Source organism: Macrobrachium nipponense, chromosome 48, assembly GCF_015104395.2.
Source record: "Macrobrachium nipponense isolate FS-2020 chromosome 48, ASM1510439v2, whole genome shotgun sequence".
NCBI classification, from domain to species: Eukaryota; Metazoa; Arthropoda; class Malacostraca; order Decapoda; family Palaemonidae; genus Macrobrachium; species Macrobrachium nipponense.
The window spans coordinates 18,568,832-18,587,505 of record NC_087223.1 but is presented as its reverse complement, the minus strand read 5'-3'; the positions used below and the strand labels follow the sequence as shown (position 1 = coordinate 18,587,505).

Sequence of the window (18,674 nt, the reverse complement as noted above, 5' to 3'; positions counted from 1 at the left end):
TTAACAGTGACCTATATAAGGGTGGGTTCTAACCCTGTCAGGGTAGGTGAATCTGATAAAGGGTTGATTGTGTGCATATATATATATATATATATATATATATATATATATATATAGTATATATATATATATACATATATATATATATATAATATATTATACATACACACTTTACTTACATACATATACACAAATATATTTAAATATATACACACACATACATACATACTCATTAATAACAAATATCTCCAAAAAACCATTAAACAAACAAAAAGGAAAAATAAATAAATAAATAAAAATCTGAATAGTATCTTAGTGGTCAAGCCAAATTAACTTAAAAAAAAAAAAGAATGTCTCGTGATTCTAAGCTCTTGTGAAAGTCCATGATTGCTTGTTGACGTGTGTATGTGTGTTTACACTGTGTATACACGTGTGTACGTATGTATACTTAGTTTTATTGAGGTTTATATCTATATTTATATATAACTATTCACGTATACATTCAACACTGTAAAAACTTCACGAATAATTCACTAAGCCACAAATGAATCCACTCGCCAGACGGCAAAAGCTTATAACGAAGCTTAGAAAGCACACACTAACGAAAGCTTTAAGCTCTTACAGAGCTTAAGCTTAAATCCACCGAGTCTTTGCAGTTTGAAAGTCCAGTGATAACTGCAAGGCTGAGCTTGGGGAAACTGGTGGCTCGCGTAGATGGCAACACCGCTCCTCCCAGCGTGGTCGGCTGCGTACCGCCACATTTGGTCGGGAAGTTAATCTGAAGTTTTTCTTCTGTTTTGTCGTTTTTTGGCGACAGATACCCCGTTTTTTTAAGTTTTATTTTTATAAGATGGTTAGCATAAAGCGACTGCTTGATTCCATAACTACTGGATGTGAGATTAGTCGTCCAGATAAGCGAATATATTGCTTTGTTTATATTGTCACCACGAGGCGCTAGTCTCATACACAGTAGCTGATGGTGTTTAAACCACAAAGGGGGTTGCTAGCTCTCTCTCTCTCTCTCTCTCTCTCTCTCTCTCTCTCTCTCTCTCTCTCGAGAGAGAGAGAGAGAGAGAGAGAGAGAGAGGAGAGGAAGGAAGACAGGGATAATCGTAGCAAAGTCCCGGTCACGGCCATGATTCCCTGTTTTTTTTTAATATCTATTTTTATTTTTTTTATAATCCCTTCCTCGTGTTTGGCGTCCAAGTTTCTGCTACCGTAGTCCTCAGGTGTATAGACTCTCTCTCTCTCTCTCTCTCTCTCTCTCTCTCTCTCTCTCTCTCTCTTGAATTATGGTAACAGTGATTTTTTTTACTTTTAAATCATTATAAAAATGTATAGATTTATGTTGTTATATGGGTCTAGAAACGGGGATTTATAGACTAATATATATATATATATATATGCATATATATATATATATATTTATAGTACTACATTTGGTATATATATATGTATGTGTCTGTGTATGTTTATGCATACACATGTATATGCATAGTGCATACATAAATACATACATATTCCTAGCTTTATTTCACAGACGTCCCTAAGGGCGAGACGCTACTGCCTCCACCTACCGGAGTGAGGGAATGATATGGCACCTTTTGAAAGCATGTCATTACGACTCCATAAAGTGGCATTCTGGGAGAAGATTCATTGCTTTGAAAAGAAGAAGAAAAAGAAGAAGAAGAAGAGGAGGAGGAAGAGGAAGAAGAGGAATTAACTCGAAAACGAACGAGAAAAATAGCCGCGCGGAAGAAGAGGGCAGGAAACGAACTCGCCCTCTTAAGGGTGGAAAGGGAAGGGGGTGGAGGACCGGTCACTGGAAGAGCGTAAACAGATTTGGGGAAAAACAAGTGAGGATACGAAGGCGTCGAGGGAAAGTGGAAAAAAATAATAAAAGCAAAGCGAGAGGTTGTAGTTGGGGGTGGAATGGGGTTGTATTGTCCGGTAGGAGGTTTTGGAAGAGTAGTTCTTTGAGGTTGTACAGCTTGTGCGATTTGTAGCAGGTGGTAAAGGATTATTATCTAGCATGAGAGGGTTGTAAGAGGTTGCTTAATAAGGTACCAAGGTTTTAGGATAGCCATTGAGGTTGTCAAATCAGAAAAGAGGTTGTCCACTGAAATATGAGGTTGGAGGAGGTTCTGAGAGGTTGTCCAGTAGTCACCTGGAGAATGTTGCAGACTGTTGCGTTGTCTATGAGGTTGTAGGGCATTGCCCCAGCTAGAAGGAAGGCCACAGGAGGTTGTTCATTAACACAAGAGGTTGAAAAAGAGTGCTATATGAGGTTTCAGTAGGATCTGAGAGGTTACCCAGTGAGATATGAAGCTACGGAACTGACAGGAGGTTGCCCTGTGCTCTATGAGGTTGTAGGACATTCCAAAGCAAAGCAAACGATTAAAAAGAGGTTTAGAATAATACAAGAGGCTGAAAAAGGTGCCGGATGAGGTTGTAGGACCCTACCAGTCAAACGAGAGGTTGGAAGAGGTTCTAAGAGGTTGTCTAGTAACCCATGAGGCTTTAGGAAGCGTATAGTACAACACAGGACCTACACGATTCCTGGAAGTGTTGGAGAGTCAGGGAAGTGTAATATGGCTCCTGTAGTTAGCTACAAGATCTCGTAAACAAAATCCAACAGGGAAAGGATGTGTTGAGCGTGTAGAGGAGTGTAGCTGGATGGGTTGGGTGGGGTTTTTTTTTTGGGGGGGGGGGAGGGGGAGGAGGTGTGTAAGGGAGCCTGGAGGGAACGGAGCGTTGAACATTCCGCCCCTCAGGTAATGACCAGCACGCGAATGTTGTCCACGACGAGGAATTATGGTACGATCCCCCTATCATTTTTATACTTTACGTGGCTGTTCCTCCCGAAGGAGCACGTGCTCTCTCTCTCTCTCTCTCTCTCTCTCTCTCTCTCTCTCTCTCTCCATACAGTCAAAAATTATATTAAAGATGTTAGCCATTTTTGGCACTCATGTATATATATGTTAGTGGCTTGACATACGTCATATTGTTGGCACTTATGGGACATATGTCTTTATACATGTTGGTGACTTGGTGTGCATGTTACGAATATGTTGGTGACTATGTGCATGTTATAAATATGTTGCTGACTTGATATTCATATCATAAACATGTTGGCATATTATTGCACATGTCACAAACCATGTTCAATCCAGGCCAAAGACTTACTGGTAGTCGTTGCTAGACCTTGATTTGTTTTAAACCTGTTTGCGATATGTATGCAACAAGTTTGCTTCCAACAAGTCCTGGCAGCCTGGTGCTAGCGGCGATGGGTCAATGTGAGGCCTGAGAGTAGTTAAGTAATCCAGCGCCCTTCTCTATAATAAATATAAATAATAATTGAGAGAGAGAGAGAGAGAGAGAGGAAGCAAACAAGCAAGCAAGGAAGCAAGGAAGAAGAAACAGGAAGTGCAGACGATATCAAAGAGGAACAAGAGAGAGACCATTATTCGTAATTATTCGTAATAATACCACCAGCGCTTCGGACACATTCTGGAGCTGTACAGAGAGCCTTTGTAAATTATGACCAAGCCAAGGCACGTTCTCAAGCGCTTACAGAAAAAGTCTTGTTGTTGTGGTCTTATGAAGTCTTATTGCCAGTCATTCTGGCTATGCCAGTTTCCTTCAGGCTGTTGTAAGATCCTGGGTATTTATTATTAGGGGGTGGGGTTGCTAGCCTGTCGCCTATGACCCAATGGAGGTTTTTTATTTTTTGGTGGTTTTTGCTGGTGTGTACCCTTTCTGTACCTGACTTTCTCTGAGGCGGGAGTGTGTGTTGATTATTTTAGGCAAAGGGTCATAGATAAGTACAGAAGATAACAGAAATGATAGCAATTATAATAATTCACAGAGAAATCAAGCTTCCCCCTTCGATATATTCACTGCCACAATGAAATGTAGACTCCCAAGCGAGAACCCTCCTCATTACGACGTCAAATCACAGTAACTACGGCCGCGTTCATAAGCCCCAATTGCTACGCAACGCCAAGCATTACCCAGATGGTTATTCGTCGTAAAGAACGACCCCAGACCAAGGTCAAGATTGGTATATACTTGATGGAAGCCATTGCTTGTGGCATTTGGCTACCCCCTCTTCCGCAAAATAAGTCAGACGGAAAGGTTCTTGCTTGTGTTGAATGCAAGGAAATATGTGGTGCTTGTTCTTGGCCAGTACAGGGTTCTAGCACCAGAGGAAGACAATGGATTGCTTGGTGCAATGCTTTTTGGAAGCATATTGCGTCTCACTCTTGCAAAAATGTGGGAGAAAGCGGGTGGTGTGGAGGAAAAGGCTTGGTAATTAGTTATTGTCCTTTTGGAAGGAATATTGTCCCCTTAAAAAGAAAAATGTCCCTTTAAGAAGAATGAGGAAAAGAAATGGCCAGTCATTTGCTCAATAGAACCAAAGGCCTAACAAGCTTATGCAATATAGATTTTCTCTCTTTTTTCATAATAATACTATACTATTACAATTGAATATAATGACAATTTCTCCATTGGCCATGTTACTCAACCAACCAGTCAAAGGTCCTTATTGTGAAAATAATAATAAAAGGAAGGTACATTAGAAGAAACTTCGATTGGGAAAGTGTCTAGCGAAAGGGAACCTCTCTCTCTCTCTCTCTCTCTCTCTCTCTCTCTCTCTCTCTCTCTCTCTCTCCCTTGATCAAACCGCAAAATGTTGACGGGGGAGAGAGAGAGAGGGAGAGAGATGGCCAATTGTTGTGGTTTGCCCATAATGATCGACTTCCGATTACTGCTCCTTCCCTCTCTCTCTCTCTCTCTCTCTCTCTCTCTCTCTCTCTCTCTCTCTGATATAGCCTGAGGAGTGACCCTTCTTCCTTACATCCGGAATCGTCTGTGCTTTCATTAGACGCTTCGTTGAATATGCTTTTTTTTATATATAGATCTCTTTTTTTCTCTCTCTTTCTCTCGGTGTCTTGTTAATTTATGTTTCTTTTTGTCTTTTGTTATAATTATTATTATTATTATTATTATTATTATTATTATTATTATTATATTATTATTATTATTATTATTATTATTATTATTATTATTGGGAAAGCAAATCCACAATAATAATATGACTGTTTGATCTTGTTATTTAAAATACTTTTTACTTTTCCATTTTATTGACTCATGTGATTATGAGTTTTCTTATATTATTATTATTATTATTATATTATATTGTTATTATTATTATTATTATTATTATTTATTATTATTATTATTTCTTTTTTTTTGTTCTATCACAGTCTTCCAATTCGACTGGGTGGTATTTATAGTGTGGGGTTCTGGGTTGCATCCTGCCTCCTTAGGAGTCCATCACTTTTCTTACTATGTGCGCCGTTTCTAGGATCACACTCTTCTGCATGAGTCCTGGAGCTACTTCAGCCTCTACTTTTTCTAGATTTCTTTTCAGGGATCTTGGGATCGTGCCTAGTGCTCCTATGATTATGGGTACGATTTCCACTGGCATATCCCATATCCTTCTTATTTCTATTTTCACGTCTTGATACTTATCCGTTTTTTCCCTTTCTTTCTCTTCAACTCTGGTGTCCCATGGTATTGCGACATCAGTGAGTGATACTTTTTTCTTGACTTTGTCAATCAACGTCACGTCTGGTCTATTTGGACGTATCACCCTATCTGTTCTGATACCATAGTCCCAGAGGATCTTTGCCTGATCGTTTTCTATCACTCCTTCAGGTTGGTGTTCGTACCACTTATTACTGCAAGGTAGCTGATGTTTCTTGCACAGGATCCAGTGGAGGGCTTTTGCCACTGAATCATGCCTCTTTTTGTACTGGTTCTGTGCAAGTGCCGGGCATTCGCTTGCTATGTGGTTTATGGTTTCATTTTTCGTATTGCACTTCCTACATATGGGAGAGATGTTATTTCTGTCTATCGTTTGTTGAACATATCTGGTTCTTAGGGCCTGATCTTGTGCCGCTGTTATCATTCCTTCAGTTTCCTTCTTGAGCTCTCCCCTCTGTAGCCATTGCCATGTGTCATCGCTGGCTAGTTCTTTAGTCTGTCTCATGTATTGTCCGTGCATTGGTTTGTTGTGCCAGTACTCTGTTCTGTCTGTCATTCTCATGTCTCTGTATATTTCTGGGTCTTCGTCTACTTTTATCAGTCCTTCTTCCCATGCACTCTTTAGCCACTCATCTTCACTGGTTTTCAGATATTGCCCCAGTGCTCTGTTCTCGATGTTGACGCAGTCCTCTATACTTAGTAGTCCTCTCCCTCCTTCCTTTCGTGTTATGTATATTCTGTCCGTATTTGCTCTTGGGTGTAGTGCTTTGTGTATTGTCATATGTTTCCTGGTTTTTCTGTTCTATGCTGCGGAGTTCTGCTTTCGTCCATTCCACTATTCCTGCGCTGTATCTGATTACTGGCACTGCCCATGTGTTTATGGCTTTTATCATATTTCCGGCGTTGAGTTTTGACTTGAGTATCGCCTTAAGTCTCTGCATATATTCTTTCCTGACTGTGTCCTTCATCTCTTGGTGTTTTATATCCCCTCCTTCCATTATTCCCAGGTATTTGTATCCCGTCTCATCTATGTGTTTGAAGTTGCTCCCATCTGGTAGCTTTATCCCTTCAGTTCTCGTTACTTTGCCTTTTTGTATGTTGACTAAGGCGCATTTTTCTATTCCAAACTACATCCTGATGTCCCCAGACGCAATTCTTACAGTCTGGATTAGGGTATCTATTTCCTTGATGCTCTTACCATACAGCTTGATGTCGTCCATGAACATCAGATGGTTGATTCTGTTGCCTCTTTTCTTGGGTTGGTACCCGGCATCCATCTTCTGTAGTACTTTTGTCATGGGAATCATGGCTACTACGAAGAGTAGTGGGGACAGTGAGTCGCCCTGGAAGATCCCTCTCCTGATATTAACCTCTGCTAGTCTTATTCCAGAGCTTGTAAGTATTGTATTCCAGTTGCGCATTGTATTTTTGAGGAAGCTGATGGTGTTTTCCTCTGCCCCATATATTTTCAGGCATTCTATTAGCCATGTGTGTGGCTAATAGAATATTATTATTATTGATTGCAGTAAACGTCAGTATCTTCATTCAACCGTGTAATTATTAATGTTATCATTTTTAATATTTTGCCAAAAATATATATTAAAGATATTGTTGTCTGTAAATTATTTTCAGCTGTCTTTTAAAGCTGAAATCAGCAACCACTTAAAATACTGTTCAATTTAGACATCTCAGTTGGCTGCGCAGAGTCCAGAGGTCTACGATAGGCCCCTTGTCCCATCCTAAATCTGGCCAAAATCTAGGCTAAGATCCTGTTGGGTCACAGAACGTAATGTGATCCAGTCATAACTTTTAATAATTTGTGGCTGTTGAATTAATTGTGAAATTATAATCTTACTGACCAGAAGGCATAAGTCTGAATTATTATTATTAGGTAAATTTATTGTAAAAATGATTTATTAATAATGAAAGGTTTTGCATGGGATAAGGGACTTGAGGTTACCTCCGAACTGTTTCTATCAAGAGACGTCAAAATCTACCAGAAATATAACTTTTTGTTCATTTAAAATCTACCAGTTTACGTGCAGAATGGCAACTTTTTTAGTACCAGCCCATTGGGGGATTAGCGTAAAAACATTAACAAAAACCTTTCAATATCGTAAGCACAAACAACAGGCATAAACATAAACGAAAACATCAGCAAAAGACGGTAAGTATTTCGGTCGTGATGTAGACCTTTGAACCTCCCTTATAAAACACGTCATATTTCACCAGAAATTTAACTTGTTTATCAATTTAAAACATATAATTAAATAGATACTAGAAGCAAAACGTATCTAATAATGAAATAGATACGTAATGATTTTGTTTTTTTGGTCGAATAACAGCAAAAATAATAGTAATAACTACGGTATCTCACGTCATGAACACAGCCCTAAGGACGTCTTTTGTTTAGCTTTTCCATTTTCTTTAAATGGAGAAGAAGGTCCTTTACAGAAAACGGGGCTATATTAAAACGTTAACTAACTCAAATTGAGTTGTTTAACTACCTCTTAAACCAGGTTTTTTATTAATGATCTAATTTACTAGTTTATTCGTTTATTAACAGATTCCCCGTCTTGTTCGATGTACTAATTAATTCAATTATTGACCATTTATCATCAGTTTCAGGTGAAATAGAAAATAAATTTCGTATATTTATCCGAATATATGAAATTGATGTTACGTTTTATAAACTATATTTCGTATGTGTAGGCCTGCTACTTGCCTGGCTTTTATCCTCTCTCTCTCTCTCTCTCTCTCTCTCTCTCTCTCTCTCTCTCTCTCTCTCTCTCTCTCTCTCTCTCGCCTTTATTTTAAAGAAATGGGCCCAAAATCGTTGGAAATATATATGTCATGAATATAAATTGACAGTCATCATCTCTCTCTCTCTCTCTCTCTCTCTCTCTCTCTCTCTCATTGATAAGTATACAAGCCTCATCTTTCAAAAAATTAGTCACGGGGCGGGATTAGGAAATACGGGAATCCTGACTAGTGCTTTCGTACAACATCTAAGGTACCTGCGCTAGTGTGTGTGTATATATTAATATATATATATATATATATATATATATATATATATATATATATATATATATATATATTAGCAGGCAGAGAAGGTTCTCTAAACTTCGTCCCATTGTAATATTGAAGACCCACCTTGCCCTGGTCTGACCTGAGCATAAAAATCAAATAATTATTTACAATGTGTATCAGAACCACTATGTTTACATAAGGACATGGACCTGAGAGAGAGAGAGAGAGAGAGAGAGAGAGAGAGAGAGAGAGAGAGAGAGAGAGAGAGAGAGTTAATTTTTCCATGCTGAATTACAGAGACTCTGATTGTTGGGGAAAGTATGAAGTGCCTCTGGTTTTTATAACAACATAATTTGTAGTTGTCATCTTAGAAACAATTTGCTGGTCAATTTGACAACCTGGTCAAGTTAGGGGGTAGCTCTCGATGGGTATGGTCATTGCTTGAGTGGGTGACCTCCATGGAAGATTAGTGATTAAGATTTATGATTATTAGCAATATTGTAAAAAAAAATATCAACACAAATTTGAACATATCTGACATTATTAAATGGTTACCCTTCCAAAGACTGGCCAAAATAAATCGGAAGCTATTAACTAATTCAGCTACCTTTAGCACCTACTGGCTGGTCACCTATCCAACCAGTGACCATACCCAAACGTAATTTTAATCTCTGACAAACAGATACGTAATATCAGATACCAACCATCAATAATGATTTTATAATAAGAATTTGATAGAAAATCATCCTTAAAGGATAAACTTATGTAAATCCATGGAAAACTTGATGAGAAAGAGAATTCCAGAGCCTGTGCTAGTCATCAGGTAGCCACAGTAGCGATATCACAGACTCGGTATTTTGGCGTTACACAGTTGTAGGTCGCGGTTTTGTTGTTGGTATTGTATCATTAGGAACAATGATGGTAATTCAGAGCATAAATACAAATATAATAATAATAATAATATAATAATAATAATAATATAATATTATTATTATTATTATTATTATTATTATTATTATTATTATTATTATTATTATTATTATTATTCAGAAGATGAAACATTCATATGGAACAAGCCCACCTAAGGGACCACTGACTTGAAATTCAAGCTTCCAAAGAATATTATAGTGTTCATTTGAAAGAAAAAACAGTAATTATTATTATTATTATTATTATTATTATTATTATTATTATTATTATTATTGTCCAGTAAGTGGGCCCTATTCATATGGAACAACCCCACCAAAGGGACCACTGACTTGAACCACAAGCTTCCAAGGAATATTATTGTTCTTCAGAAAGAAGTAACTCAAGCCTAAAAGAAATAAATTATTAGAAAAGAAGAAATATAAATGAACAAATTAATATATAAAAATGTAAGTAAATGATTAAAATACGAGCCGATTTGGTTTGTCTTCTCTTGGACTTTTGAAGTTCCAATCACACGACTTCCTCAGTTGGGGTGGGGGGGACTGTTCCCCAGTCCTCCGACTGTGTGAGGAACGAAGGACCTGTGGAGGATTATAGGAATCCTTACACCCGTAGTAAACGTAGTAAGGAAGGAATCCCCGTAGGATGGAAGTGCAATGACTCCTGAATCCTACAGTCACAGGTTGTGCACAGTGTAATGTCCCCCGGGAGTAGAGGTAGGGAGAGAAGGGTGAGTGAGTTAGGGACTCCCTAGGGCACTCAGGGAGCTGTGGAGAGGAAGTACGATATCCCCCGAGGGTGTGACGAACGGGGCGGGGGTGGGGGAGGGGTTGGGGACGAAGATCCTTGGTTAGGACGTTATGCTTCCAGAGAGGATACTCAGGAAAAGGTCGAGTAACTCTGGCTCAGAAATAAGCTGACTGTTTTCGTGGTTCTTTGTCGTATTTGGGAGTCTCTTTCCGATCCATGGGGACCACTGGGGGAGGACTAGGCCCTCGCGGGAAGGGAGTATGGATTCCCCAAGGGGTAGGGAAATGGTCTGTCACGAAGGGAAAGGAAGGTAGGATCTATATTTCTACAGTGTCTTCCATTTTCTTTGTGCTATATCTCACACTATCTCTCTTTATCTCTTTTTCTTAAATCTCTGCTCTTTTAAGGCTTTTCAAAATTCTTACCTTCTTCGTACACTGGGTTGTTCTATGTATGTATATATATTTAGAATTATACACGTCTGTGTGTCTGTATGTTATGTGTGTACTCAAGTACATGCGTACGTAATCATAAGAAATATATATCATATTTAACCACAATAGCCATAAATGCTTCACATGCCATGACAATTGTAACTTATAATTTCACGTTAATGTATTGCCTATGTGCTGTGCTGAACCATTTTGAAGTCCTACACTTATAAAGACTCATCTAGTTGCTGTCTGTAATACTTTTTAGTACTTATTTATGTATTCCATATCCACTTTAACATTACTTAACCACTTTAACTGACAACATATGGTCATTTGGTCTGCCTCAAGATTTTTAATTACCTCAGTTGCTAATGGGTAGCACCGGTATCTTAGAACGGTAATGACTGCCGTACGGGGGGGGGGGGGGGGGTGGGGGGGGGGGGGTGTAGTGCCGTCAGTACAACTCTTACGGTGCACTGTAGGCATTACGTAGAGGTCATTGCAGCGTTGTTTCCTGAGGCTCTTAGCTGTAACCTCTGTCATTCCTCTGCCATCTGACTTTCTACCCTCTCCTAAGGAAGGTTAGATATACAAATATATAACTCAGGGATAACAGAAGTAGGGTAGAGAATTCCCAAGCTCACCAGTAAAGGGAATGAAGCAGTCACTGAAATGTGGGAAGAGGTGGTCTCACAGGTGTAACGACATTTAAAATGAGATAGCTGTCTATAGTTTTATAGTTTCAATAACCAATGGCTTCGTCACGCATGAAATACAGTTAAAACATTATTTGATATTTTAGTAAATAAATAGTCTCCATCGAGCCCTACTGCTAATGGCGAGCGTGCAAGTCCACTTACCCTCCACTGGGCCCCTCGTCGCACTTGTCCAAATTCTGGATGGTGTCCCCATTTGAAGTCGGCTCAGAGATGTGGAGCACTGTATTGAGTTGTTGTTGTTGTGGTAGCTCTTGCTGTTGTTGTGCAGGGTGGTTCGTCTGGTCCTCCTGGTTTTCATTTTGTTGTTGTTCGTGATGTTGTTGTTGCTGTTGTTGTTGCTTAAGGTTGTTCTTGTTCTTGTTGTTCAACACGGCGTTGTTCAGCTTCTCCTGCTTGTGTTTGTGACCCTTGTGTCCCGAGATCATCCATTTGAACATGCCGTTCCGAGACCTGCGTTGGAGAAAAAATAATATTATTTTAAAATATCATCACTATTGCTATTAATACTACCGTGTCTCCATCGAGATCCGCCTCTCATGGTGCGCGCACAACTGTCTCACTCTCTCGTCTCCACCTGTGCAGGTATAAGCCCTGTAGTCCTAAGAAATAGAATGAGATATTATTCAATTTTAAACATTTTTCCGCTTTGTGTGTGTTGGCTTCTGTATGGCTCTTTCTATCCCTTTGCTATGGAACTGCATCTCTCTCTCTCTCTCTCTCTCTCCTGTTTGCAACGCTACAGAATCCTACCCTTTCTCTATTTGTACGGGGAGACTAGACTAGGTTAATTTTTATCTCCATCTCAAAGTGGACTAGATCTCTCTCTCTCTCTCTCTCTCTCTCTCTTCCAAAACAACGCGTGAGGCTGTAGAATTAAGAAAGGAAAAGAGACCAACTCCAATATATGACTTGAAGACCTTTTGCTGGTCACGAACCAATCAGGTGTCCCACGAACACTTGTTTATCTCTCTGGCAACATCTTGTGTCTGTGGCAACACTAAAGCTACATGTGTTTGTTGAAAAGGGAATGCTGAGTCTGGTCACTGATTGGATGGGTGACCAGTAATAAAATCCAGATAGCGGTTGTGGGGTCTAGTTCTGGCAGGATTGGGTTCACGAGGAGACGAGATAGTGGGGCATATCCATTAGCATTGCCTAATGACTTCTGTTAAGTAGGCGAGAAGTGTCTGTAAGTGTTTGGGACTGTTAAGTGTGTGAGGAAAGGATGTTTTTGTTGTTGTTTACCCCCCCAACCCCCCCCCCCCCAAACCCCCCCCCCCCCCCCCCCCCCCCCCCTCTCTCTCTCTCTCTCTCTCTCTCTCTCTCTCTCATTATTAATTAATGGCGGCTAGTTGGGTTTTCAAAGCTGGAGAAAGATTCAAATAAAAGTGAGAATCATTATCAAAATGTATTAATGGAATTTTTTTAAAGAGAAACATTGCTAAAATGCCGTTTCGAATCTGGAATGAGAATGATTAAAATGCAGTTATGGGATCTATATTTAATTTGAGGAACAAGACAGATGTGTAATCATGAACTCTTCCACGGAGAATTTTTATGAAATGACGCTAGAAAACTTCACAAGAGAATCATGACCAACATAGAAAAATCAGATTAAAAAACTCGATTTTATATGAGAAACATTACAGAAATGGAATCCAGTATTCTGCATAAATTATAAGTATGCTTAAAGGAGAGCTTTACTCTAAGAAACTATACATAATTACAGTTCTTGATCATGTACAGGGTGGTCTCTATTAAGGATAAATTTCTTATTCATATCTAGTCCATTGATTTTCTGATCAGCGAAGTTAGGCAGCGTTGAATCCGATCAGTACTTGGATGGGTGACCAGCAAGATAACCTTGACAGTCCAGCATCCTTGTGGCTATGAGCAACATCATCCCTCAGAACCCTATACACTGAAGAGCGGGAGAAGTGAGAGAATGCCTCTTTGGAAGAATGACAAATCCTTGACATAAGTCAGCCTAGCATCCTTGATGCTATAAGCAACATCATCTGCCAAGATCCTATACACTGAAAAGAAGAAGAAGAAGAAGTGGAAAAAGAAGAAGAAGAAGGCTACCTCTCCAGGCACACTGAAAATCAGAACAATAACAACAGTACTCGAGTGACTGAGCTATATATATATAGCAGAGAGCGAGCAACCCTTTCACACACTTCACCTGGTCAGCGCGTCCTCCTCAGAAGACGGTTAATCCCTTGCTCCAACATGGATTCTTTTGAGAGGATTTGTGGGAAATAATCCTTCGTCCTCTGACGCTTTCTCAGAGGTCGTGAGTTTAATTGTCTTAGTGGGCTATTTACGTGTCCGCAGAGTCCAAGGAAGAGGGAGGGACTAGCCAAGGTTCAAGTGACCGTGTTTACATCACATCAGCCAGGGTTGTTTGGAGTTCGTGTGTGTGTTTGTATGAGAGCAGTAACACAATCAGTCATATCAATCCTCAATCTAAGAGACAGTGAATATACTGACATATTAAAAACATATTATTTGATAATGAATTGCCAGACAGTGTATAAATGTTCCGGTTAATTCAGATGGCCTGATGACATATTAACACTTAATGGGTCTGTTAGACCAGTATACTTCATTATATATTTATATATGGTGCGCTTTAATTTACCTTTGAAACGCTCTCCCGTTACCGCCTAGCGTAGGTATTCCTTCTGCTCATTTATCTTTGAAAAATAACCCCTTCCCATTAACTAGCCTATGGAAGATAATCCTTCCTTTAATTCCCTCAGGAGAGGTGGAACATACATGCATCCTGCCTATGTGAACTCTCTCGAGAGAGACTGAGGAGAGTTTCCAGCCCTGTGATAGGCTTATCAACAGCCAATCAGGAGCGTCGTAAGGGACTGGTGTAGACATTAGATGCATGGGTGATGTGAATCTACTTTAGCTTTTGGAGGACAACCCCTTTCCAGAACTTGCCTTTGGAAGACAACCCTCTTCCATCTTTAGCTTCTGGAGGACATTCCTTCACCTCACTAGCTTCTGGAAGACATCCCTTCATCTGACTAGCCTATGGAAGACACCCCTTCATCTGACTAGCCTATGGAAGACACCCCTTCATCTTATTAGCTTCTGGAAGACACCCCTTCATCTGACTAGCCTATGGAAGACACCCCTTCATCTTACTAGCCTATGGAAGACACCCCTTCATCTTACTAGCTTCTGGAAGACAACCCCATTCCAGCACTTGCCTTTGGAAGACAACACTCTTCCATCTTTAGCTTCTGGAGGACATTCCTTCACCTCACTATCTTCTGGAAGACAACCCCCATTCCAGGACTAGCCTCTGGAAGCTATCCCTTCATCTTACTAGCTTGTGGAAGACAGTCTCTCTCTCTCTCTCACAAGAAAGTCATCAGAGACACTCAAGACTGCCACCAACCATTCGAAGCGACCCCCTAACCCTATGAAAGAGAGAGAGAGAGAGAGAGAGAGAGAGAGAGAGAGAGAGAGAGAGAGACCCTTTGGCTACTATGACCTCAAAATAAACAAGCCTTACGAGTGCCCCGAAGTAAATGGGGCTTTGTAGATGGGATCTGTGCGGGTGAAAAACTGGAATATGCTTCTTGGAGAAAGGGGCATGGAAAATGAGAGAAAGAAGCCATAGGTAGGCGCAGATTTCCAGGCCACATAAGATCCCACGAAGACGACGGAGATTAAGTCATGTAACAGGTCATTCCGGAGCTTTAGGGAAGGCGGGGGTGGTGGTGGTGGTAGTGGGTCACGATGGGGTTTACTAGATGTCGTATTAAAGCTTCGTGATGTCCCTGACAACAAGAATGTGATTATTATTATTATTATTATTATTATTATTATTATTATTATTATTATTATTATTATTATTATTATTATTATTTTTCAGAAGACGAACCGTATTCATATGGGACAATCCCACCACAGGGACCATTGACTGGAAATTCAAGCTTCCTAAAAAGTCCATTCAATCGATCAATAAATGGATAAAAATGTAAGTAAAGATCTAAATAGCAAGTGGATGAAGAGAAATAGACGAACAGATAATTATCCAGGGACAGAAAAATACTCATTCCTGAAACCTAACCATTACGTCTTACTCACAAGGTCGATTATTGGCAGGACCCATTTCATCTCTTCGTGTCCTTGTCTTTCAGATCCTGTATAGGTCCTTGGAGGGTAATCTAACAGATCCTATGAATCTTTGGAGGATAATCCCATGGATCCTACGCTATAGATATAATCCTTTGCAGCCGTGGGTACCGGGTCCTAATCTCTCATTTGCCAAAACAGGTACATACTGGAATTTTTTTGTTTTTTTGGTTTTTTAATGATTTTTGTGACAAAAAAAATCGGTTTTTTGATAATTATTCCACGACTGAAGTAGGTAACTCAAGCCTGGTGGAGAGAGAGAGAGAGAGAGAGAGAGAGGAGAGAGAGAGAGAGAGAGAGAGAGTCGGTTAGCGGAGGTTGATAGCAAATGAAATTGTACTGGTTCTCTAAAAATGTGTAGAGTCATTACCTTTTGCTTTGTATCTCTTCTTTGTGTGGCACTTTCCTTACATCTTTCCGCATTCTGATTGCGGCTTACCTCTCTCTCTCTCTCTCTCTCTCTCTCTCTCTCTCTCTCTCTCTCTCTCTCTCTCTCTCTCTCTGGACGACCAACAGATTTCCCAGGATCCAAAAAGGCTCCATCAGTGGAAAGTGAAGGCTCCGGATGGAGCCATAAGCAATCCCCAGCGCTTCGTCTCTTCCTCCTAGACAAATGCCTGGCTCCTCCTCCTCCTCCTCCTAAGCTTCGTGACAATGTCTTGCTCTCGAGGAGCAAGTGGTTTTTAGAATGTTTGGTCAGACTTTCTTCAGGAACTCCTTAAGGGATGGGAATTTTCTTTCGTGCGTCGGTGTTCCCAGATGCATTTGTTTCCAGGTAGTGGAATTCTCTGTTCTCTGTGTTCCTCTGTTTTCCCTGGATTCATCTCTGGGATGTGGTAAAGTCTGTGGAAGTATTTAATAGAATTGTTGTCTCTGGTAAATCAAATATTGAACTTTTAAGGATTCAGAAAATTTTTATGTCGGATAATAATTTTTTGGGGTTAAAGATATTCTTGTAACCTTGAAGACCAGGTCATGGTCACATTATATTAGGTCAGAATAAAGTGGATGTAGGAATTTTGGCATTAAACCACTAATACGACCTTGAAAAATAGGTCACTACTAACTTACATTGGGGTCAAAACCAATGAAATGGTCAGAAGGGTTTAGAGATTGTACCATCATGCATTTGACCCCCCTATAATTAAGGTCAGGTCACTATTATTATTAGGGGATTTAGCCCCCCCTGAGGAATCCCTAACTCTCCAAATGCTATGGGAGGGTACCAGTAATAGTGTGCCTACAGTGGGTCCCTTGTAAATGGTACTAAATTTGCAGTGTTCGAATTTAGGGTCTCAGGTACACTGCTTACTGCCTTTTACTTTCCACCCATTTTCTTTGGCTTCGTGTCCCTTAGCTGTCCAGCTTCTTTAATTTTACCTAATAATAAATTGGCAACTCTCAGACTCGAAATAATAATAAAGATAAAAATATTGAGAGAATAAAAAATAATACTTGGCAACTCCAAATCTCTGGAATAGATGACAAACGACGTCACAAATTAACGAGTGACAACCTGGTGGCAATACCTTCCTTTGTTTGAGTTTCATCGACGCAAAAGGGCTACTATACCCGAGAGACCATGAGACGCATCACTGTTGTGCACAATGACATTCTGAGACGCCTCACAAACACTCCCCGCTACCACTCCGCCACACAGATGTTCATAGAAAACCACCTGGACAATTTAAAAATCATTGTTAGGCGAACAATGTCCAGTCTGGTAACCCGAGTGAGCAACAGCAGCAACTCGCATACTAAGGAGTGAAGCAAGAAGAAAATCTAAATTGTGGGAAAGATGGGAAAATGAGGCCTTTGTCCCCTAAAGGACTTAATCTCTCCATTGGCAAGATGTCATCTGCAGTGTTTGTCATTATTACATTTATTGCTGATATTTTAATTTTTCATTATTACTGTGATTACTATCAAGTTAAAGTTTTTTTTTTTTACATTCAATTTATGTATTTAGCCCTCTGAACCTGACTACTGTAACCACCTAAGGTCTCTAGTTGAAATTTAAGTTATATAATATGTGCACCAACTGTTATTACTCTCAATGCCTATTTTTTTTTCTCACCAATATTATTAATGTTATTACCAGTATTATGATTAGTAGCTTTTATGCTACCTCAGCTATTTTGTGGATAAGTGCCGATTATTCATTTTCTTTTTCTATTTTATCATGTCTCATGTATCTAGATTATGTATGTTACTGTCTGTATTTTGTATATTCAATGTATATGGCCCGGAGCTGAAATAAAGCATATTATTATTATTATTATTATTATTATTATTACTTCCTTTGTGTTTGTGTGTGTGTGTTTGTGTGTAACAATATCCCATATTATTGAAAGATCACTTGGTGGCAATACCTTCTTTCGCTTTGTGTACTACTTCCACTGTGTTTGTGGGTTTGTATATGTTTGTGTCTATGTTTGTGTGTAGAAATATCCCATATTATTGAAAGATCACCGTTTGGCAATATCTTTCTTGGTGTTTTCATCAACACTAAGGCGACTACACTTTTAGTGTTTGTGTGTATGTGTGTACGTATGTGCGCGTATTGCACCAACAAACACAAACCCCACAAACAAACAAAGCATTGATGACGATGATGATAAGGCCATTAATCTAACGTTTCTTTTCCTTAGTCACCTCAAACAATGGAGATATTAACCGCCGCGTTCACATGGTTGAGACAGAGAGTTCGCAAAACAGCTACTTCCCGAGGTCGGAAGGTTAGCGCTTATATAGCGCCTCTCGTTTTTCCTAATCAATCTTTTCGTAATTGTGGAGTGTGTGTGTGTGTGTGTGTGTGTCTGATCTGTCTGGTTGTCTTCTTATCCAGCTATTTATTGTCTACATATATATATATACGTATATATATATATATATATATATATATATATATATATATATATATATATATATATATATATATATATATATATTCTGTATCTCTTAAATTCCAAGTATAATAATAATAATAATAATAATAATAATAATAATAATAATAAATATTAATAATAATTCTAATGATAATAATAATAATAATAATAATAATAATAATAATAATAATAATAATAATAATAAT

General features: G+C 39.2%; 1 protein-coding gene across 1 annotated transcript in view; it reads right to left on the bottom strand.

Moving 5' to 3' along the window:
* The window catches only part of LOC135205153 (uncharacterized), a 91,798-nt gene that overhangs the window by 32,385 nt on the left and 40,739 nt on the right, over positions 1 to 18,674 (bottom strand). Inside the window, exon 2 of the mRNA XM_064235518.1 lies at positions 11,561 to 11,869. Coding sequence (XP_064091588.1) covers positions 11,561 to 11,869 — 309 coding nt within the window. The remainder of the gene's footprint in view (positions 1 to 11,560; positions 11,870 to 18,674) is intronic.